Here is a 24,670-nt window from a genome sequence, read left to right as displayed (position 1 = left end):
GTTCTTCCTGCCAGTGAGTGGTCAGGCTAACAAACCTTTTCTAAATTTTTTTTTTTTAAATTTTGAAACACATTCTCATGTAGCTCAAATTAGCTTTGAACTATATGTATATGTATATGTATATGTATATGTATATGTATATGTATATGTATATGTAGGCAATGTGGCCTTGAACTCCTGATTCTCCTGCCTCAGCCTTCCTGGGGCTGAGATTTCAGGCATGTGTAATCAAACCTTATCTATTAGATATATTGAATAGATAATCATACTATTGCTTATTCTAGATAGTTACTATCTTGTTTTCCCCAAGTTATTTTGAGAACAGAGCAATAGGTCAGTCTGGCTCTCAGCACAGGTGAGCCTACGTTCTGATCAACATGGGGATTAGTGCCAAGAAGAGGTTCATTATTCTGGGATATTCTGGCAGAGCAGGAAGAACAGGACTCCCATTCCTCTGCAGGGGACCAGCTTCCTGCTCACCTTTGTGCCACCTGCATGAACAACAAAGAAAGGTGGTAACAAAAGGCAAGGTGGGTGGGTTGGGGCCAGCGGAAATGAATGCTTTCCCTGCAAGGAAAGGCTTTCTGCTCAGGCAGCTATTCCTCCCCCTCATTTCGATGGCCTGTCTCCATCTCAGCTATAGCTGACCCCTGTGCTCACAACATTCATGACAATTAGATCTAGCTGGGAAAGGAAAAACAATCCCTCAGATTACTTTTTCTAGACATATAATTGTGGCCCTGCTAGCAAAGATGGACAAAACTCAGTGTTCCCAAGTGGGGAGCATGGGGTTTCACTTAGGAGTTCTTTGTATGTCAAAGTCTCTCTGGAGGCTTCCCCTGGTGGAGAACTTCCCTGTTGGCACCCGGCTCCTAAACCCTTTCATAATCCAATTCCAATAGCTAAGCGTTCAAAGTAATTCCCTTTATTTCTGCCAGTGACCAGGGCAACAGAGAAACCTCTGAAGATGAAGTTGATAAACTTAGAGGGAATAAGACAACCCCAGGGTGATCTGAGGAAGCGGGGGGGGGGGGGGGGGGGGGGAATGGGAAGGAGAGAGAGAGAGGGAGTGGGTGACAGAGGGAGGGAGGGAAGGAGGGAGAGAGGGAGTGAGGGAGTGAGGGAGGGAGGAAGAAAGAGGGCATAGAGGGAGGGAGAGAGGGAAAAAGAGGGAGGGAGAGAGAGAGAGAGAGAGAGAGAGAGAGAGAGAGAGAGAGAGAGAGAGAGAGAGAGAGACTGTGTGACTGAGAGAGACTGAGAAAATGAAAGACTTTCCCTATTTAATAACAAACTAAGCCTTACATCTCTAAGCAATTCAAGCACTCAGGGCTAACTGCTAGCTCACCCAACAAGCATCCTGTTACTTTTTTTCATGAACTCCCCTAGCTTTAATTATGTCCTTTTCCCCTTACCAAATAAAAGCATGTCCCCAAGAGCCCAGTTTGGCCATCTGGCCAACGGAACTTTGCAAAACATCTGTATATATAAAACAATATTAAACAGTGTGGTCAGACCAGATCAAGGCAGGCAGGCTTGGTTTTGCGGGAATATCAGAAATGAGCCTGGGGCAGTGAACAGCTCAGCAGATAGGAGTTTTGCTTTCTAAAAGTGATTGCGGCTCATATTTACAGGTCTGACATCAACAGTAAGCATTCTCTTAGGATTATTTGGTCTCGGTCCCATGAACACATCAAGAATTGCTCTTGTTTTCGGAATAACAGCATTTGTACTGCTTGCCTAAGGCCACCACACAGTTAGGACTGGAGACAGTGCTGAACCCCGGCTATGTCCTCAGGCTCTCATTCTGAGGCAAAGCTCCATCACTCCCCCCTGAAACACAGGTGCATTTCTCCTCCCAGAGTCAAGCATGCTCACAGCCACACAGGACTAACTAGGGGAGGGAATTTATAGACACATCCTCCAAGAAAATACTATAAAACGATGACGACTTCCTAATTTGCAAAGCCTTCCTTAGTCCTCTTGCTTGTGGTTCGTACTATAGTAGTGCCTCACTCCGGGCACTAAACCCTTGACGGAGATAAAGTCCTGAGAGCCCTTGTCACCATCCCTTCTGCTAGCAGGAGCAGCGGTTACAGGAAGTTAGGCTGCACCAGGGAGACTTCCCCAGAGCTCTGAGTTTTACCTGCTATAAACCAGGGCCTCTCGGTTATTGATGACTTTATCACATTTGTATCTCCGGAAGTCTTCCCAAGCATCCTTGATGGCAGTGACAGTCAGGATGACACAGACCGGAACCACGCTCACCTCTGGCTGGAATGCGTTGACCACGGGGATGAAGTTCAGAATGGCAATGCCCACAAAGTAGAGATTGGCAAACCGGTGCAGCTGCTCAAAAAGGTTCTTGGGTATAAAGGACAACACCGTGTACTTGCTAGTCTTGACTTGGTTCCCACGGTAATGGCGGTTGGGGTTTTCTTTGTAGGGCCATCCTTCGAAAGGCAGGTTGGAGACCACGACCCTCTTCTTGTCTTCTTTCTTTTTCCGCCTCTTCCTCCCTTCCTTCCTCATCTCTGCTCAAGCCTACCTCTTCTTTTCTCATAATTTAATCTGCATCTTTCACTCGCCTTCTGTGGTGAAAACTTCTTTCCAAACTAACAATTAAAAAAATGTTTTGTTTTGTTGAGAGAGAGAGAGAGAGAGAGAGAGAGAGAGAGAGAGAGAGAGAGAGAAACAATCCAGTCTGCAGTTTGTATGGGAGAACTCTGATCAGGAAGGAGCTTGCAGAGAATGGGTGTGTGTCCAGGAGGCACTTCCTGCTGCCTGGTTGAGACTCCACCTGTTGGAATGTAGGCGGCATCTACAGGTGTCATCCTTTCCTACACAGGTGCACTAATGTTGGGTCCTAAAACCTACCAGGTTAAGAAACACAATGGATTTTTAGCCAGGGCACTCTGCAGCTTTAAAAATAGCATACATGCTTTTATTTGTGTGACATCACCTGACACCATCAAAAGAGCTTCTTAGGAAATTACTTTTCTGTGATGATCTAATCATCTTGGAGTCAAATTCTTGGTCTTCTAGCCAAATCTTAATAATACAATGTCTGTGAGGCTAAGAATATGAGGGTTTCTATGAGCTATATCAAGGTTTCTCAACTTCAGTCCTGCTATTTTTGACTAGATTGTGTGTGCGTGCGTGTGTGTGTGTGTGTGTGTGTGTGTGTGTGTGTGTGTGTGTGTTTTCTGTCTTGTGTATTTAAGATATGTACTGGCACCCCCAGCTTCCATCCTCTAGATGCCGGTACTACCAACTGTCCCCACCTATCACCATGTGATCACAGCGTGGTGGGGGAGGGAGGAGATGTGAGTCAGAATCACCTCCAGCTGAGAATCACCGAATTAAGAAAACTCAATGTCTGAAAAAGTCCTAAGGAATCAAACTTTTCACTATCTACCTAAGGAAACTGCTACCACATACAGAAGTCTGTGTGTAAATATACATATGTAGTTCAAATGAAATTTTCTTATCTGAGCAGACAATGTTCCCTCCAGAGCTAAAGAAGATGCATCTAACTAAACCCCCAGCATGAGGAATTGGGAACCCTCTTTTGAGTTGTTGGTCAGAGATCTCCAAAACATCACAGGTTACTGCTAGAGGTGGATGATAAATCCCTATTGGTGAAGACATCATGCACTTTAGACACAGGGCCCAGGGATCCTTGAGCTAGAATTGACTTGCAAGACAGCTCCCTAAGGACCAGCTTTCATGATACCAGAAGGTGCCATTCTAGCTTCTAAGGGAGGGAAGCAACTAACAGTCCTACCTAACTCTAATACCTATGAACCACAACAGTGACCAGTATGGCACAAATAACTCTTACCATGTAACAGTGGCATGCATATCTTGATAGTAACTAATAGCTCCATCATTGGATTAAGTCCAGCTCAACAAGAAGGAAATCATGCCCACTACTGGAAACCTAGCCAACTACCCACGGCTAGTGACGTCATGGATCTTGGAAGAGAACCTACAGCTGCTACTTTACTAGTCCAGCATAATCCCTAACTACACTCTAAATATTTGTCTTTATATGTACACATCTAAGTGTAGTCCTTATCCCTCATCAAGGAAATATCTCTTTTCAACAGTTGGAGAACATTACAGAAAACCATCACCAATCAAAATGTCCAGTCCCTACTAATATATCTACAAAACACTCCTTCACCTAAGGCTCAGAGAACTTTGGAGAAAACAGGGTGGGAATATTGTAACAACCAGAGGATCAGGGAGTTTTCTGTGAGATTGTGTCTCCTAGGAATGTCAGAAGTTACACCCAGGAAATCTCACCAATATGATTGCCCAAACTTGAGCTGAATAAGAACAACAGACATGCTACCATGTCCTGGAGAAAGTCCATGAGACCTGGACACTAGACAAAAAACTACAGGCAACTAAGGACTGCTGAGAGTAGGAAAAAATGATCTTCCCCAGGGAAGATCACACCAACTGGCTCTCTAATACCAATGGTGAGACCTGAAAACCTACATTAAGTAACATTATACAGACTGAGCAGATTATATTTCAGAATATGTATATACATATACACATATAACAATAATGAATGAGAATAGCATCAATGAATTTTAAAAAGAGCAAGGGGAGGTATATGAAGGGGTTTGGAAGGAGATAAAAGAAGGGGGGAAATGATGAAATTATATTATAATATTAAAAGATAAAAGCAGTAGTTTAAAAAAGACTAAAATGTCTTTTTTTAAAAAAAAAGAATATATGAGGTTAGCTCAGTGGATAAGGGTACCTGCCATCAAGTCTGATGACTTAAGTTCAATATCCAGACCCCACATAGTGGAAGGGAGAACCAACTCCTGCAAGCTGTCCTTTGGCCTCCATATGTGTGTTGTGGCAAACACACACACACACACACACACACACACACACACACACACACACACACTAAATAAAGTTAAAAGCCATATTGCAAGCAACGATCAGTCCCTTAAATGTGCTGATGAGTTTATTTAACCTGTTTGCAAGAGAGACCAGTATTAGAGTCCCCTTACCTTTCATATATTTGAATGCTGGCACTGTTCATCTGTCTATCAAAGCGGTATCTTTTGAAGTCCTCTACGCCATCTTTGACCATGATGACAAACAGGACAATGGCCAATGGTAACATGGTGATTTCCCTGTGGAAGACTTCCATGGAGGGCATCCAATTCAGAATCACCAGGAACAGAAAGTAGAGGTTGGCCCACCTGGAGGGACAAGCAAGGTGTGAGTGAAGACCTTGGAGGAGAAAATGTACTCTTCCAATCTCTTCTTAGTTATTGGCTTTAACCAAATCAAACACCTCTTTCAGTGCCAAGTGAAACAATGCGGTAAAGGATTTGAAGGCAAATGCTATAGATTTTGTAAAATCAATTTTTAAAATTACATTTATTTATTTTCTCTGTGTGTGTGTGCACAAGTGTGCCTGTGCCATGGTGTGAATATGGAGGTTAGAGGACAATTTGCAGGAGTAGTTTCTCTTCTTTCAACACGTGGGTCCTAGGGATTGAACTCAGGTTATTAGTTTTGGTGGCCACCACCTTTACCTTCTGAACCATCTCCCCAGCCTTGTCTCTGCTGTTCACTAATTCACTGACCTGCCTAAGTTTGTTCTTTCTTGTGCATAAGTTCATACTGTCTACTTTAAAGGGCTCTTATAAATGTTATGTGGCATAAAAATTGGTTTTGTGTATACTAAAGGGTTCTGAAGCATAACAGCTGATATATATCAGTTACAAAATTCAATAGATTTTGTGGTTATTTTAAGTATATATTTGATTTATAGTTAATAATAATTTTTGCACATTGTTTGAAAAGAATGGATTCTACTTTCAAAGTTTTTAAGTGAATCTCATTTTTCTCTGCCACAGTGTCTTTGCACATGAAACTATGTAAGCAGAAACATTCTCCTGGTTTCCTTCTCCTACTTCTTTGTTTTTATTCCTTTCTTTAAAAAAAAAACTATGTGTGCGCGTTATACGTAATGTGTTCAACATGTATGTGGGTACACATGTTTGTGCAGGTGCATATACACGTGTGCGTGCCAGATGTTGACGTTTGAAGTCTTCCTCAATCACTCTCCACTTTGCATAACGATGCAGGGTCTCTTACTTGAAACCAGAGCTCACTGATTTCACTAATCTAAAGCCAGTTTGGCTCTGGGGCTCCCCAGTCTCCCTTTCCCAAGAACTGGGACTACAGGCAGGCAGCCTCACACTTGCCTAGCACTTAGAGGTGCTGGGAATCTAAACTCTGGTCCTCGCACTTGGCTCAGTGAACACTTTAGTCCCCAACATCGCTGTGAGTTATCTACCCAGGCATCTATCTTTCCACTCAGTCATATCTGAATTGCTACTTCCTCAAGGAAGTCTTGCTGACAGTAGGTCAAATTCTCACTGGAAAGCACCTTATATCTCTCCTTGAAAGTATTCTTCCTAGTTACAGTTTTGAATCAATTTAATAATTAGCATGTGTCTCATTCCCTAGATGGTCCAATGAGTCCAGTGTTTCTTTTTTCCCATGTATGCCTGCAACCCAACACATGACATAAGTCATTACTTGATCAGTGAGAGAAGCCTGTTTCATATGTGCATTTGGATATTAAAGGGTGCTGCTTAGAGACCACCTTCTCTGAGTTTGTCTCAGTGGCAAATACTAGGCTAAGGTGTGGATAGTTGGGGGACCTAGCTGCATACCTATGAAACTGCTCAAAGAGATTCTGGGGCAGGAAGGTGAGTAGGGTGTACTTGGTTGTGCAGATACTGTTGCCTGGGTACCTCCTGGAGACCTTCTTCCAGTCCTGATGACACATGCCGTTGTTGGGGTACACCACTCGCTGCTCTGTTGGATTGTAGCTCTGCCGGCCCATCTCTGGAGAAAGCAGTGGTGTGCTTTCTGAAGGGGACTGGGGGAAGCCATTTTGGGTTTGCCATTTCCACCGGAGCCAAGAAAAGTCCAAGGAGAGAGTCATTTCCAGAAGCAGGTGACAATGGTCTGAAAACACACAGGAAGTTGTGGTCAGGAGAGATAAGCGGAATACTGACCACATGAAGTCACTATGCTAAGGAGGAAAACACAACATGGCATTTGTGTATGTAAGGTCCAATCTTAGAAAAATGCAAACAGTCCCTACCATGCATTTGTTTTAGGGTCAGATTTATTAAACAACCAATAAAGTCAATCTACAACTAAACAGTGTTGTGAATGCAGGTAATAGAGGTGTAGTGGCAGGTGTTGATGACCTGGTTGGTGCAGTCACAGAAAAGTTAAAGCTTGGCCTGTAAGGATGGGATGCTAGAGGGCTAACTTTGAGCCTCTGGTTCATTCTTAGTGGTAAATTTTCTCCATTTACCTTGTTCATCTTCAACTTCCTCACATAAAAAGAAGAAAGAGGGGCTGGAGGGATGGCTTAGTGGTTAAGAACACTTGCTGCTCTTGCAGAGAACCTGGGTTCAGTTCCTAGCACTCATATCAGACGGCTCACGATTGCATGCAAATCCAGTTCCAGGGGATCTGGTACTCTCTTCTGGGCTCTGTAGGCACTAGGTATGCATGTGGTATACATACATGCATATGTACACTCAGGCATGTGCACATACACATAAAATAAAAGCAAACCTTTAAAAATGAATTAGCTTTAAAAAAATGAAGAAAGATATTCTCACCACCCTTTGCTCATGTGATTAATTTAAAGTTTTAAAAATCTTATCTATCTGTGTATGAGTGTTCTGCCAGCACGTCTGTCGTATACTACTGACGTGTCTGGTGCCTATAGAGGTCAGAAGAAGGCATTGGATTTCCTGGAACTGGAACTGGACTTCAGACAGTTGTTAGTCACTACATGGGTGCTAGGAGTTGAACATGGGTATTCTGGAAGAATAGTCAATATTCTTAACCCTGCCCATGTAGGAACAAATTTGAGAGGAAAAAAAAATAGGTAGCACATAAAACTATGCTGACATATTTTGAGACAAAATGAGAGATGTTTACATTTTACTTTTAATTGATTTTTTGAAAAGTAGCATATTGTGTAATTTTTCATCCATATACACCATCATGCTTTGTTGTAATGGGGTCCTCTCCCACATGCTCTCTGTATTCACCCTCTTCTGGTCCCCTCCTTCTCCCTTCATAGCTCCCTCCCCCAGTTTTCATATCACATGTATTCCATTACCAAGAGCTCTTTAGTCTTTGGGATTTCTGGATATAAAATTTTTAACCATGTAACATTTCAGAGCAGGACATCAAATGGATAGGACTGGGGGTGTGGCTCAATTGGCAGAGTGCTTACCTAGCAAGCACAGGCATTGGATTCCATCACACATAAGCCAGGTGTGGAGATGCACATCTGTAATCTTAGCATTCAGGAGATAGAGGCAGGGGGATCTGTTGTCCTTCTCAACTATACAGCAACTTCAATGGCAACCTAGCAGGTTACATGAGATCTCTCTCTCTCTCTCTCTCTCTCTCTCTCTCTCTCTCTCTCTCTCTCTCTCTCTCTCTCTGTGTGTGTGTGTGTGTGTGTGTGTGTGAGTCTCTGCCTGTCTTTTTAGCCAAGACCCTTAAATGGGAACAGAAAGTGGAATAAGGCAGAAAGATACTTTCCTAAGATACCTGGACATGAAGTGACTGGGCTGTGATTACCATTGTTGGCATCATAAACATGAGCATACCTCTGGGTGTGTCTGTGCCTCTGATAGCTCTGGCCTCAGTTAATGAATTAATTTCTCGATTCATTTGTACCATGATAATACTATTGTGGGGTGGTGAAAAGTAGGAGGTGGGAGCTAGAGTTTTCCTGCCTGGCCCATGGTCAGGGCAGATCTCTCTCACCCGCCAGTCCCACAGCCACTCAGACCCAACCAAGTAAACACAGAGACTTATATTGGTTACAAACTGTATGGCCGTGGCAGGCTTCTTGCTAACTGTTCTTACAGCTTAAATTAATCCATTTCTATTAATCTATACCTTGCCACATGGCTCGTGGCTTACCGGCATCTTCACATGCGGCTTGTCATGGTGGCGGCTGGCAGTGTCTCTCTGACTCAGCTTCCCACTTCCCAGAATTCTTTTCTTTGTCCCACCTATACTTCCTGCCTAGCCAATGGCCAATCAGTGATTTATTTACTGACCAATCAGCAACACACTTGACATACAGACCATCCCACAGCACTAATTGGCTCCCAGAGCTGGCGGAAAACGTATCACTGCCATGTTGGGAAGCTGAAGTGGGCGGAGCCAGCAGCCACAGTGCCAGCACCCTTTCAGGCTTAGAAGGCTGCAGTTTAAAGCTATCGGCTCAAGCTAATATAAAAAAATAAACCAGCCGGGTGGTGGTGGCGCATGCCTTTAATCCCAGCACTCGGGAGGCAGAGCCAGGTGGATCTCTGTGAGTTCGAGGCCAGCCTGGGCTACCAAGTGAGTTCCAGGAAAGGCGCAAAGCTACACAGAGAAACCCTGTCTCAAAAAACCAAAAAAAAAAGTAAATAAAAATAAATAAAAAATAAACCACGTAAAGATGGCTACCACACAGAGAATCTGGATTATGTTCTCTTTGATATTCGTAACTGTAGAAAAACATTTGATTACAAAAGCTGTTGAGTTATGCCAAAATGTATATTTTAAAGGTACCTTGACTTCAAAATTTGGATGTAAGGATATGTTGCTTTGGAAAGGAGGCTCTGCTTTTGTTTCCACAGAAAGCCAGAGGCTATGGATTTGTTCCAGATTAAGATACATCAGGTTTGACCAGCCAAGACCACCTGAAAGGTCTCCGATGACACCTTGGCCCAGATGACCCAACATCCAGAACCATTTCAAGGCAACTGGCTTAGACGATACACCCTCATGGACTACTTCATAATCCTAAAATACTCTTTGTGTGCCCATAAGATACAGCGCCCCCCTCCAGCAGGAAGTAGTAAGAGAAGCTACGCCCCAATTCCCAAATATACCAAGCTGACTTTGGAGATATATAAAGGTTAAAAACCTTCCTTTTTAAGAAAAGAAAAGGGGAAGTGCTGTGGGATGGTCTGTATGTCAAGTGTGTTGCTGATTGGTCAGTAAATAAATCACTGATTGGCCATTGGCTAGGCAGGAAGTATAGGCGGGACAAAGAAAAGAATTCTGGGAAGTGGGAAGCTGAGTCAGAGAGACACTGCCAGCTGCCACCATGACAAGCCGCATGTGAAGATGCCGGTAAGCCACGAGCCATGTGGCAAGGTATAGATTAATAGAAATGGATTAATTTAAGCTGTAAGAACAGTTAGCAAGAAGCCTGCCACGGCCATACAGTTTGTAACCAATATAAGTCTCTATGTTTACTTGGTTGGGTCTGAGTGGCTGTGGGACTGGCGGGTGAGAGAGATCTGCCCTGACCATGGGCCAGGCAGGAAAACTCTAGCTACAGTGGGGCCTTTTTGTAGGATAAAGTAGGTCATTGGGGCTGTATCTTGCTTTGGCCACCTCCTGTATGATCTTGTTCTGCTTCCTATCCACCAAAAAGTAAAGAAGAGCCTTTGCACTGTGTTCCATCCACCACAGTGTTCCACCCCAACACATGGAGTATGGTGGTTTGAATAAGAACAGCCCCCTTGGTTTCCAGTCAGTGGAACTGTTTAAGAAGTATTAGGAGGTGTGGCCTTGTTGGAAGAGGTATCACTAGAGGCAGAGTGGGTTTTGAGGTTTCAAAAGTCCACACCATTTCCAGTTTCTCTTTCTCTTTCTCTTTCTCTCTCTCTCTCTCTCTCTCTCTCTCTCTCTCTCTCTTTCTCTGTCTCTCTCTCTTTCTCTCTCTGTCTCTGTCTCTCTGTCTCTCTGTCTCTCTCTCTCTCTGTCTCTCTGTCTCTCTGTCTCTCTCTCTCTCCTCTTCCTATTTGTGGATAGGGGTATAAGCTTTCAGCCACTGCTTCAGCATCTGTTATGTTTGCCTGTCTGCTGCCATGATGGACATGGGCTCTACTCCTCTGGAACTGGAGCCCTTACTCAGATGCTTCTTTCATTAAGTTGCCTTGGTCATGGCAATAGGACATGGAGCAAAGAAACTGCAGACTGAATTTCCTGAAACCATGAGTAAAAAGGAGGCTTCATTGCTGAAGTTGTTTCTGTTGGGTGTTTTGGTCACAGTGATGCAAAGGTAACCCGCAGTTATGGAGGATGGTGCTGTACTCTGGACCTTACAACTGCCAGGCTCTTTAATGGAATGCACAACTAAACGCTCAAGGTTCCTCTTGACCAATTTTGTTTGAAGTCCTAGAAGTAAATCTCTCAAAGATACACTTTGTGAAGTTCGAAACTGTATATAATGGTCTTTTTCACTTACTGGGCTCATAGGATTATTTTCTTTTGAATAAATACATGAGTTAATGTTGTTATTAATCTTACAATGAACAACCCAGGCTTCTATTGTAAATCTGATCACTTATGGGGAAAAAAAAGTTCCATTTGTAGTTTAAATGGTAATATTTTACTTTCCTGATGTTCATATGACCTGGCCCTCATCATCATTCTCCTCATGGCTTTAATCAATCCGAATGATTTTTCAATCCACAGACCCCAGGGTTGCAGGGAGCTCTTCAGAGACCACATTAAACCCTTGTAGCAAGTATAAAAAAATAAGTGCAATTACAGATGCCCATCATAATGGGACCAAAAGCAATATTATGACATTTTGTAAGCCAGAAAGAATATTGTGTGTCTTTTTTTTCTCATTATGAAAAGATATGCTCTTTTCATGGGTTCCTTTTTATTGCAAAGGCAAAGGAAATGAAAAGATAATTCACGAGCAGAGTTGAAAATGCAAATGAGAAATCTTGTCTTGGCTAATGCTGTACATACCAGAGACCCCTCTCTTTTGGGTGGTAAAATCTTTTTAAATGAAGAAGAGATTGGGCTGATGTAGGTGATACAGGTGTTTTTTTTTGGGGGGGTAGTATTAAACACCTCTTTGTCCTAATCATATTGTTAGTTTTATTTTTAACAGCAGGCTGGGCCTGGTGGTACAGGGCCATAATCCTAGCTACTCAAGAGAAGGAAGGAGAAGGACCACAATGTCAAGGCTTACCTGGGCTAGAGAGTAGGTTCAAGGCCAGCCTAGGCAACTTAGTGAAGGTCAGCCACAGAGCAAATGTTGCAAGCAAGGATTCAACTAAAAGACTAATGCAGCTCAGTGGTACAGTGCTTGCTTAGCACCTGTAAGGTCCTAGATTCAATTCCTAGAACCATGTAAAGAAAGAAGTACAATAAGTTTCCTTAAAATTAAAAGGATGAGGGCGAGGTATAATGTTCATTTGGAGGCTATTTGCCTTGTATACGTGAAAGTCTTGGATTTAATCCCCAGCGTTGTGGGGCTTAGGGGGTGGTGAGCAGATATAAAAGGGATGGCAAATTAATGATAGAAAGTTTGATAAGGAATTGCATTTTTTCTTAATTTTAAAGGATAAATATTGGGAAATCTTGACACCTTGTGCCTTTCTGGTATGCTATAAAGAGAACATGGTATCACTTAGAGTTAGAAAGCCCCCCAAACTAGGGATTAGTTTCAAAATTACTAGCCGATGTTTTTTAAGTATCACAGATCAAAGAAAGGCTTGGAGAGAAGGAAGTTAAATAGAATATGATTCTGGATGGTAGAATGCCATCTGCTGCAGGATGGGAGATATAAGAGTCATAAGAGGCTGAGCATGGTGGCTCATAACTAATATCCTAGCATTGAGGAGGCTGAGACATGAGGAAGATTTAGAGTTCAAAGCCAGCCTGGGATACATGGCAAGCCCCTGTCTCAACAACAACAAACAACAAAATCAAGACAAATCCAAAAGAAATAAACAATTGCTTCCATGAATTAAGAAAATATAGCCATTATTAGAAAACGGGTAAATTTGAAAACAAAATGCAGATTAAGTAGTGTAATGATTTAATAATCATTTACTTTGGTTAATCATCTTACTTTGGTTATTTTTAGTAATTGTATCGGTTATATAAAAATACTCATTATTAGAAAATTCATTCTAAACTATTTAAGGATGGTGGCAATGTATCTCAATGGTTCACAAAAATGTGTTTCCTATGAACACAGACACACATGGGCACACGCAGACCTACAGAATCAGAGGAGGTGTCTGGAAAGCAACACTATTTAAAGTATCATCTAGCAAGCATGTAAAGAGAAAATTGAGGCAGGTTAGGGGGAATAGTGTTGCAGGCAGAGGGCTGCATGTAAAAGCAGACATCTGTAGGTCTTTTTCTCAGAGATCATGAAGCTTGGCCACCAACAGTGGCAGAGGCTGAGACTGGAATGACTAGACTGGGTCAGATGACTGTTAAGCTCTTACTCTGTGAGGAAGAGGATGAAGGAGTCCTGAAGAGTTTTAGGCAGAAGAATGATGAGATGGAGGAGGTGAACTGCAAGCATGAGGGTGAGCTGAGGGCTGCGGCTGGGGGCTGGCTGCTCTGTAACTTCCTACCTCGGTGTTCCTCTCAACCATCTCCTTCTTCCCAACAGTGGAACAGGAAGCCAGGACTGTATCATGTTTTATCTGAGGTGTGGTTTATTACTGCTCAGAATGGCAGGGAAGGGCACTCCTGACGGCCCAAGGTCCTTCTTGTTGTAAAGTTCTCATCTCTCTCCTTTTTGAAATGGCACCTCCCATTACCAGGAAACTTGAGTATCCCCTAGCTTTATTAGTTTACACACAAAGTCACCCTGCCTTGAAGTACCAGAGTTCTTTTTCTCTGTGCAGAATGTCTTCTAGATGGTTGGGGGGCATTCTGATGAGGTGGGCTATTAGCCTAGCCTAGCCTATTAAGCAGGAATCCTGTTTCTCAGATCTTAACTTCCTCATTTTGCCTGGCTCACATTTCTTATTGATTTCAATTCCTTTCTTTTTCACTTCCTTTAGTTTCAGCTTTAGCGAATTCCATCCACTCTTTCAATGGGGAATCAACTAGTTATTCAAGGAATCAACAAATGCTTCTTGGACCTTTGCTTTAATGGGATGAGTAAAACGCACATGTACATCCTTCTCCTGAAATGACTTTAGTGTGGTGGAGAAATTTTAAGTACATATTTATAGAAGCAAGCATGTATATCCACCAGTGCAGAGGAAAGCTGGGCAGTGACTTCACACTCAGCCTGGGTGTGGCCTTGTTTCTTAGGAGGTAGGGCGGCTTATATGAGGTCGGGGAATCAGTGAGAGGCAGCGAGGGTGGAGCGAGAGGGAAGGGTGGGAGTCAGGTAAGGATTCAGAGAAGGAACAGTCGTCCTGGAAAGAATGGAAAGTAACCCAAGAAGGCTAGAGAATGGAATAAGAAAAGCTAGGACTGTCATTCTTTTTCATATTTCAACTTTCTAAAGTATATACTAAAAAGTAGAAGTTGTCCAGGATCATGAGGAGGAAAGAAGAACTATAAAATTAAATTTACATTCAATTTCTTGGGCCAGAGAGATAGCCTATGAAGGGTTTGCTCTGTGACCATAATGACCTGGGTTCAACCTCCAGGACCCACATAAAAAAGCTAGGGTGGAAGGTTGTGAGACAATTGGTTGTGATCACTTGTGATCAATCTCAGCAGTGTGGAGACAGAGACAGGAGGATCCTTGGGGCTTGCTGGTCACTCAGCCTTAGCCTAATCAGCAAGTCCCAGGTTCTAGGGAAAAACTCTGTCTCAAAAGTAAAATAAGACAAAATAGTAAAATGGTGGATGGCCATCTTGAAGAACAACATTATTCTAGGCTGACCACTGGCATCCATGTATATGTGCACCCATGTACACACTCCCAACCTCTTCATACACACACACACACACACACACACACACACACACACACACATACACACACACACACCCATGCCACAACTCTGTATTTCTTAATAGATAGTATACTGCCCTGCTATTTGAATTAGAATACAAGAAAGTTGGACATCAGTAAGCAGGTATTTTCAAAACACTCCAAAAAATACTTTTCGATTCAACACCCAGTTAACAAACAGTATCCACCTTACATGAAAGGATCTGAAGTGAGCACGTAGGAGAGCTTCAAATCAACCATCTGCAAACCACAATTGTTCTCAAATCACTTTCCCATTTTCCAGCTTGCGCAAATACCATTTGTTTAATCAAATGTGATAGAATCTAAGTCAATTGATTTTGAGGCTTAAATATTGACTTTGACTATGTATAAACATGGTGATAACAGACATTAAGGAATTTGATGTATTTGTTATGTCTTAAATAGGCAAGAATGGGTCTGAATTCATTAAAATTAAAAACTTGAAAACTATGGGTCTATGACAGGACCAGCTACCTTCTGAATCTCTGCTGCCCTGAGAACCAGGTTCAGAAGCATCACAATGACCAGGGAAGACGTAGTTCTTCTCATATGGAAGCTTGCCTACTAACAGGGAGGAAGCACCTAACACCGTAGGAAGCCTTCCACTCCCACAGAAGGGTCAAAGCAACAGCAACAGCAGACTTTCATTAGCCTTGAAATAAATTAAAATTCAGCTAGCCCGGATTCTTTTCATTATGTAAACATTCAAGTAGGTCAGAGGACTGGCAGGAAAAAGCAGTCTCACTAATTTTGTTTTTTCCTTCACTTATTTTGATTGGATTTAAATTTTTCCTATGCAGCCTTTTGCTTATTTGACAGGTGAACAGATAGAACTCAGCAAGGGAAGGCAAAATGCTTGCTCTCTGGAACCTTTTATTCCTTTTTAGTCTCTTTTAGGGAAAACTATGTTTATTAGAAGCCAAGATATCCTTCCCCCGGCTGCCTATATTCAAGTATTTTAAGCCTAGACTACGTCACATAATTTATTTATTATTTATTTTATACTCAGAAATTATGATTGAATTTTTGAGACGCACATGCTAGAAGAATGAAATCAGCATTGGGGAGGCCCATGGTTCTGAGAACCACCTAGTCAATAATGCTTTCACGGGAATAGAGTAGCCAAAGACCTAATAATCTATCATGATGCCTGGATAGGTAGAAAGCTTAGGAGGAGCCCAGGGATCCACCTGTCTCTGCCCCCCAGCTCTGGGATTACAAGTTTGCATCACAACGTCTGGCTATTTTTTTTTTTTTAACGGGGGTTCTGGGAACTGAACTCAAGTCGTCATGCTTGTGAGGCAAGCATTATAACTACAGAGCTGTCTCCCCAGCCAGTTCTTACAGGCATGAGAAATCTTCCCAGGGAGAAAGGCACGAGCTGGGATTGTGCCTCATTCATAGACTACAAAGCATGTCATATAACTAGGGTGCCATATGCTGGCTCTGTCTAACAGGGAGGAGGGAATACCAAGTTAGAATGAGTGCCGAGTAAGGTGGGGAGTGCTGTCTTTGGTTGGAGAGAATAGGGCATTTGGGGTAACATGAAGAGAGAGTGAAAAAGAAAGAGTAGAGAACTAAAATTAAATTAACCAAAGGACACAATACAAAAAAATTCTATAGAAGATAATAAAATATATGGGAGAGGAATGATTACAAGGGAGACCTCCAAAACTCCAAACATCACCAGCAGGCCATATTCAGCCATCACTGGTCTTTGAGTTAATGAGTTTTATTTTTGATAAAAACTTACTCCAACAGATTGTCAAGAGAAAATCATTTTTAAACAGACAAGAAGCCTAGTCTACTGTGATATATCCCATCTCTAAAGTTCATTAGCACTCATGATGTCCCTGTTACCCAGCAAGTTGGCCTCCCATTTGTTATTATCAACCTTCTTATCAGTTGGACCACAGTATCCCAGTGCCTTCTCTCTTGCTTTCTGGGTATTGCATCATGAATGTTCCTCAAACTCAGATTGTCTCCAAAGTTCACTTTGACTTCAGTAATCCCCATTTCTATTATGGGGTCTCTATCGGATGATTTAGCAGCTATCTTGACTCCCCCTTCTACTATAGTCAATCGATTTTTAAGTTCTATCCATATTTGCTTCCTAAATACTTTACAAGCCCATCAGCTTCAAACTATTTCTTGCATTCTTGTTCACTCTTTCTGTAACCAGCTTTTATATAGCTCAGAAGTTATTGTTCTAATGTGGAAGTCAGTCCATGGCCGTTTGCTTCTTATAGCTTTGTAATTATGATTGCTTAAGATCTAGGTTTTCGGATTCCACTGTTATCTATGCTGTTACTTGCTGCCTTTGCCTACCTCTTTCCTTCTGGCTCTGTAGTCTCCAGATGCTACTGCATGTGAGTGCCTAGACTTCTGGCTGTTTATCTTCCTTGAAGTCTTTGCTCATGCTGTGTGGCATATGAGTCAAAGTAGGAGAAGCTAAGCTAAGAGCCGAATCAAGGTGCAAATTTCATTGGCTTAGAGCAACCTGTGAAGAATTTTCAAGTGGAGGTGACTATCCTCCATCCAGTGACTCAGGGATCCAAGTTCCCTCCACCTTATCATCTCAACATGTGGCTTTAAATATAGCCAGGTCAGGGACCCAGAAGTTAACTATAGCACCTTGCTTATAGTCTAATTTCCATGGCCAGAACCAGCCTCGTCACCTCATCCTGACTGCACTGGAGGCTCGGCTTCTTTGGAAGAACATGGAAATGATTTCAGTGAGATCCACTGGAGCCGCGTGCAGCCTGACAACAGGACATGAGCATATCTACCTCTAGTGATTCTTAGCCAACAGATATTCTGCAATTTCTCTTTCTATTTTGCCACCCTGTTATCTGGGTGATGTACTCCAAATCTGAAGGCAAGAGATTAGTCCTTAAACACAATGACCTGGGGTAGTCTACTTGTAATCAGACAACAGAAAATTCATCTTCAAGGCCATTATGGATTTCCTGAAAGAACTTGCTATCACTTGAGAAGATGCTCCAGAAGGCAGGGTTCTTGAATCAATGAAATGGTTGGAAACATAGGATATATTTGCATGCAAAGGTAGCTGGGTAGAAAACTAATGGGGAATTGAACAAATGGCTAATATTTAGCATCAGAAGCTGTTCAAGATAGAAGGCATGATTCCTGAACAAGTAGTATTGGCAATTCAGTGAATCAGAGTTGGATGTCTAGAGGCTAACATGGATCAAGAAAGTGCCAGAATAGGCAATTAGGAAGCTCTACCTCTCTTCCTACCTAAGAGCTTTCTGAGTAAGGAGATCTGGGGACAGAGAAGACACTTACCCAGTTAAGCCGTGCAGAGAAGTTGCTACACAACAAACCTGAAGGAATACAGTCTCCTACATTCATGTGTCTGCTCTCTGTGACTGCCTTGTCCCAATTTCCCTCCCAACTCTAACCTTGATTTCCCAGCTACCTTTCTGATGAAAGATAAAAGATCAGGGGAAATTAAAAGACAATGCAGCCAATCTTTCCTTTGTATGAGACAGGTAAAATGAGCTGCATAATTTCATTTTTAATATCCCTGCAGGCAGAAATGTGATTTCACTTAAAAGTTGCTTTATAGATTCTTTTGGTTTGTTTTAACGGCAAAATAATTAAGTTGTGTCTAATTACAAGAGAATAAATTGCTCACAGAAGTGGAATGAATCAGTGCTTAGCTGAAGGGTGGAAAAAATTGTTCAAAGTTCATAGGGCTATAAGCAATTAAAAGACAAGAGTCCAGATTGAGTGGCTCAATGCACCATGTTCAGACATACACGTGGAACAAGGTACACACTGACAAATATACCCAGGAAAATCTGAGGTGGGGGCAGCATGGAACAGGAAATTTGGGAACAGCCTTATCAAGGACTAATGAACTAGATGCCTATTTCAGCACAAAGAACATGGGGCCAGACCTGTAAAGTGAAGTGAGAAAAAGTGCTGTAGGATAGCTGCTTCCAGGGGTCCCTTAGTGAAGAAATGTACTGTGATCAAACACTAGAGAGGAAGATAAAGGAAGAATGGAAGAGAGAGAGAGGAAAAGAAAAGGATAAAGGGGAGGAGAATTATTTAGTAAAGGCATGGGAAATCATAATTAACATAATAGCTATTGGTGACTATTGGCAAAAAAGTGAAATGTTCCCTTAAAATACATATGATATGCTAATAAGATGTAATGTCCTTCCATGTGACTTTAAAACTGTTAATAAAACTTTACAACATATGGTTGTTGACCTCAAATGATATCATTTGATTGGGAGGAGCTGTCTCCAGGTTTGGGACAATGTAAGGGAAAAGATACAAGGAGGACCATGAGAAAGACAGGTGGGAGAAAGAAACACAGCAAGCACTGACTATTACAACCACAAACCAACAAGGGAAAAAAATCAATCTCCTAGGAATTCCAGAAGCCACAGGAGAAGGGAAGTTAGCCTTTATTAGGACATGGGATTAGGGCTTACCTTGACCTCATGGAGATCCTTAGGGCCAATGTAAGCCAAATCAAGCTGCCTGGTTTATTCATTGTACTCATCAGCTGTATGACCCTGGGAGGTCCTCACATTTACTTTCTGGGCCCTAATTCCTTCTTCTATAAGACAAAGGGATTCCTATGGACTGTGTACATTTCTTGTATTTTCACTCAGGTTCTCACACTGACCTGTGTCTTGACACCCTCATCAGAGGCCTCCCCAGATCACAGCCTTGGCTCTTTATAGAGGGAAAAGGACCTCACAGGACATTGTTCTTTTTCCAGAAAGGAACATGTTTTCATCCATTTTGCTTTGGTTGAGTTACTCTGCTCTCATACATGTTTGGGGATGAACAGTCTCATACTTTGAAACAAACAACTAAACTCTCTCAGCTCTATCCTCTCTAATTATAACTAGATTTTAAAATAGCTCCCAAATTCTCATCCCAACACAGGGAGGAATCTTAAGAAGACTCAGCTCTTTCTAGACATTGCCATGTGGGTGCCTTAAGGATGCAAATCTCAGTTTGCTGCTTTATCTGTGATATCCATCCTTCACGTTTTCAGGGAATGGCAGAGTACTTTCTATTTTGACTCTGTGGTATTGAAACATTTTCCAAGTCCTATTGATCCCAACCACAAATGCTTGCCAGTTTTGGCTATTCTCTGGGCTTACTGCTACCACCCCCCACTCTCTCTCTCACACACACACCACACCAGGATATGCTCATGTCTTGTCTCAGACATGAATATTGAATATTTTCACTTGCTTGAATATTTTCACAATTTGTTCTCTTCTTTATAAGTAAGTTTACTCACACCCAGTTTGTTCTTCAGTTAAATCAGAAAGACATTATTTAAGTGTGAGTCTATTCATGCCATCACCTTGCTAGGCTTTCTTGGCTTTAAATTTTTTAAAATAAAATATAAAAACATATAACTTTAAGATTTTAGCATAATTTACAGAACTTTCTACCGTATATAGCTTATATTCCCAGCCTTCTCTTGATTATCTATCATTCACACTCTAACCTAGCCATAAAGATATTCCTCTCCTTTTCTTTTGTGTACATCTTTTCTTCAGTGTCAACACCAGCCTTCTGGACCCCTATGTTAACTTCCTGTGCTCATTTATGTTTATTCTCCTGAAAAGTATGATTGATCCCTCATATGATTTATAGTACTCTATCCTTACCCCATTTTTGTTCTTAGTATTGTGCATTCATCTATGTGCTTATCTGAATTGAGGGCTTCTACATGTTAGTCATACTCTACCCCAGTGCCTCCTGGGAACAATCATCCTTTTACATCTTCCCAGGTACAGTGATCAGTGCTAAGAAGCACTAGGACGTGTGATGAATAAAAACCAATAATTTATACTTAACAATGATTTAAAAACTTTCAAAAAAATCCTTACTATTCGACTTTCCTCCCCAAATATTCCTTTGAGGTCAGTTATGTCTGGGTGACAGTGATTCTTCTTAACACAGGAACGAAACCCTCCAGTGTTCCTCTTTAAACTCGAGACTTTGACTTCCCTTGGGACCACATTTTGGAAGGATAATGAGAAACATTGGGAAAGAAACAATCCAGAGATCATAGTCACTAACATCAATAAGCTACATGTAATTCATTTAAATAATAATATATGGTACAGTTTCACCAAGGACCTGCTCCCTAGAAGTTTTTAATGTTGTCTCTCTTGACACAACAAACTTAAAATTAATTTTCTCCATTGCTGACACCTTTTATAAGGCATTTAACAAAATTACTCTAATCTTATTACTTCTGACCCATGGGATCACAGCAACTAAGAGTGACTGGAGTTTTGAGATAGAGGAATTATTTGGGAAGTGTTTGTGACCTGTCCTAATTGCTCAGGATTATAAACCTTTCACTCTTGCTCAGGGTTCCAGTTAAAGTACTCACAACAGGATGGCCCCTGAGTCTCAGTGAGCTCCTCCCCAGTAGACCCAGAGGATGACTCATTGATCACAATTCACAAGCTTTCGCTGCTTCTTATCTTTTATTTCTCATATGCCTTTTCTATTTATTTGTAAACCTTTAGTTCTCTCTTTTCTTAGAAATGGCTTAATATTTGAATATACTGGAACTGAAATAGACTAGGGCAGTTAGAAGAGCTTCAGAAATGAGTTTGCACTTGTATTGAATTATCACAGAAGATGAGATTGTGGCTTAGAAAGTGTGAATGTGAGTAAGTCTGAAGTTGTCCATATTGTGCAGATGAATCTAATTGCCCTTTATTCTGGAATAAGATTAATGATAACATATGATATAAAATTATATATATTATTATATATGTATAGGTGTATATAATCTTGCAATGATAATAAAAATGAAGATAAAAATGAAGAGAGTTTAGAAGGTTTTCTACAAACCATTGGCAGAAAGACAATGAGCAATAGAAGCAAATCATTCCCTTACTCACCGTGTACACTTTGGCTATTGTTTCTTCTGCTTATTTTGAACCAGAATTATCCCTATGTTTACCTCACAGTCTGTGATTACCCTAGGGGGATGGTTTTTTTTTTTTTTTTACAAATAATCTTTTATGTTACAAAGATAAATCAGAGTTCCTTCACATGAAGTTCTCCTTTAAACCTATAAAACCTATAAGATCCTAAAAGAGGGTCTATACAATTGTAAAAGAGAACCTGACCAAGAATCTCATATGATGAGATCATAAACCTAGCAACAAAAGAAGAAAAGAGATAAAAAAGAAATATCAAGGAAGTATAGAAGACTTTACCCTTTGAATACTCCTCTGGCCTACATGGCAAGACTCTGGGAGACAGAGAAAGCACAATATCATGAATTTATCAGTAACCAGCAGCCCGCAAGAAGATAGGCTAGACTGCATGATGGAGCCTTAGGGATGATTCATAGGCCTCCAGCAAATAGATCCTCTCAAAAACACAGTCTCAAATGCTTTAATTTTCCCCTTTCATTACAGCTCCAAATGTTGCCAGAGATCCTGGGTGTCTGAAATCCACTCTGATTACATTTTAAGGAAGGTGTCATTGACCCCATGGCATTTCCTGATGCCCAGGGGACTTGGTATCCAGTTAATCAGTTTTAGTGTGTTATGAAGGCTTCACTGATTAATGGCACAAACCCAGCAATCTCTCAGCTTATTTCTCTGATATAGGAAATTGAAATAAAAGTAAATAAACATGTGTAGGTAGCTATATTCAACTGCCTCCCCTCCCCTCCAGTAATTTCACTCTGTCCTTTCATGAAAGGGTGAATTGGTAAGTAGAAATGTATTTCCACATTTGTAATTCCTCTTAGAGTTGCTGTTGTGGGTATTTGCTGACATCTCACATCTCATATAGAATGGTTTCTGTAACAGGTGCTTCCCAATTGCTGAGGCTCTAAATGTTGTATCCAGACAACATTTCTATCTGTAGACCATTAGTAGGGCAAATGACTTTGCTGCCGACCAATGTGAGATGGATTACTGCTGAGCCCATAATCATGTGAGGCAGTTTCTGATGGTAGCAGAAGGTATGATGGGTTTGGAGTATGAGACATCAAAGGGTGTGTTGATAAGAGAGGTAAAATGCTATTTTGGGTCAAATCTATTCTTCTTATCTGTTGTGCAGTTGTGGCTCTTAGACATGTCCTCCATAGAGTTAGAAGACCTGCCCAACAAGGAGTGTATATCCTAACTGTGGTTTATGTACACAATGCCAACCAATCAAAGCTTGTGAATTCTCTTATAAAGACCCTTGAGAGACTGAGACTTGGACAGCATCATATTGGTGAAATTATTAAGGCCACTCCACGTAGTTAAAAGGAAGATTTATTTAGTGGGTACCTTACAAATGAAGGGATAGGTAGGTGGTGGGTTCTGGAGTGCAGTCCGGAGGTGTTCTCTGGAGAACTCCCCTTGATCTACCTCTATCGTCTAGGTCCAGGAAACAAGAGAGCGAGGCGCTTCCCGATCTCAGGTCTTCAGGGCCCTCCCTTGGCCCCACCTTGTAGGCATGATAGTTACCGAAGCCTCAATGGGGGTTGGAACTTCCAGACCAAAGCTGGAATGGCTACCCACTACAGCATCAGGATAGCAAACAGACAAATGATACATGCCATAGCATAGGACAATAGTCCAATGTATGCATTAGAACTAGACACTTGACAGGAATGGCTTTTTAAGTCTGTACAGATGTATAGATGAATAAATGTTGAGTTCTTTGATAACCAAACTAACAACAATAACAACAAGTAGGAACACTTTTCACTTCTTACCAAACATAGAAAGTAAATTCAAGGTATATTAAATACCTTCCTGAAGGAAAAAAGGGTGGATTTAAAACACAGGAGAGTAGCTTTATAATTCTGAGGCATGGAAGAAACTCTAAAGGCAAAGACATTGGTAATTTGAGAAAGACTGATGAACCTGAGCCACATTAAAATATGTGTCTCCTGAAGAACATGGAAAGATGAACCAGGGACTGGGAGAGGATGCTGGTAACATTAGCATGTATCAAAATTCAGAAAAGGCAATAATCAATAACCCAGAAGAAAAAAAAGAATGATAGAAGCAGAAGGGGAAACTCATGTGGCTTCATACAAAGTTATTCCTAGCTTCTCTAGTAATCAGAAAATTAAAACAATGAAGTCATAACTGTCACACTACCAAACTGGAAAAAAAAAAGCCTAGTGAATTTTAGATTTGGCAAAGATGAGGTACAACAGATACTTTCATTTGCAAATTGTTATGACACATTTGAAAGCAATTTAACTTTATGAAGGCAGGTTGAAAGTACATATGCCCATGGACCCAATGTTTCTACTTCTAGATGGGTACCCTGGAGAAACCTGTACAAATGTGTACAAGGAGACATATTTGGGAATGATAATTCCATCACCATTTGGGAATATTAAAAATGCAAGTGCTTGTACAAGATTAGAAAGAAAAAATAAATGCTACCATATAAATAGAATGGGACGCTATATGAAGATAGAAGTAGACCATAGGAAAAAAAATAGCAAGTCTCACTGAGTTTTCATTTTCCTTTAGGCACCATAGCAAACACTGTGGATATTAACTTGCAGTTTTCCCGAAGACTGTGATGTGGGCACTGTCAGCATTTGTGTTTTACACAGGAGCAAAATAAGGTATAGAGAAGTCAAATTACCCACAGCTCTCTCTTACAGTTGCTAGTGGCAGAATATAGCCATAGATCAGCAAGTCTAACTCTAGAAGTGCTACTTTAAACACTACACTTGCCTCAGCAACAAACAAAAGTATAGTGTTGGATTCAATATTCAACTAGAAATGTGACATATGGAGTATGGTTCTATTT

The 24,670-nt window shown here is 41.3% G+C and overlaps 1 protein-coding gene across 1 annotated transcript in view; it reads right to left on the bottom strand.

The window, feature by feature from the left end:
- Atp10b (ATPase phospholipid transporting 10B (putative)) overlaps window positions 1–24,670 on the bottom strand; it is a 184,457-nt gene that overhangs the window by 99,345 nt on the left and 60,442 nt on the right. The window contains exons 2-3 of the mRNA XM_059269901.1: window positions 6,723–7,020; window positions 5,040–5,234 (exon numbers count right to left, since the gene is read on the bottom strand). Of these exons, the coding sequence (XP_059125884.1) occupies window positions 5,040–5,234; window positions 6,723–6,997 (470 nt within the window). The 5' untranslated portion in view covers window positions 6,998–7,020. The remainder of the gene's footprint in view (window positions 1–5,039; window positions 5,235–6,722; window positions 7,021–24,670) is intronic.

The sequence above is a fragment of the Peromyscus eremicus genome, chromosome 8a (genome assembly GCF_949786415.1).
Source record: "Peromyscus eremicus chromosome 8a, PerEre_H2_v1, whole genome shotgun sequence".
NCBI lineage: Eukaryota > Metazoa > Chordata > Mammalia > Rodentia > Cricetidae > Peromyscus > Peromyscus eremicus.
Note: the sequence above shows the minus strand (reverse complement) of the source record. Positions and strands in the feature narration are given on the sequence as shown.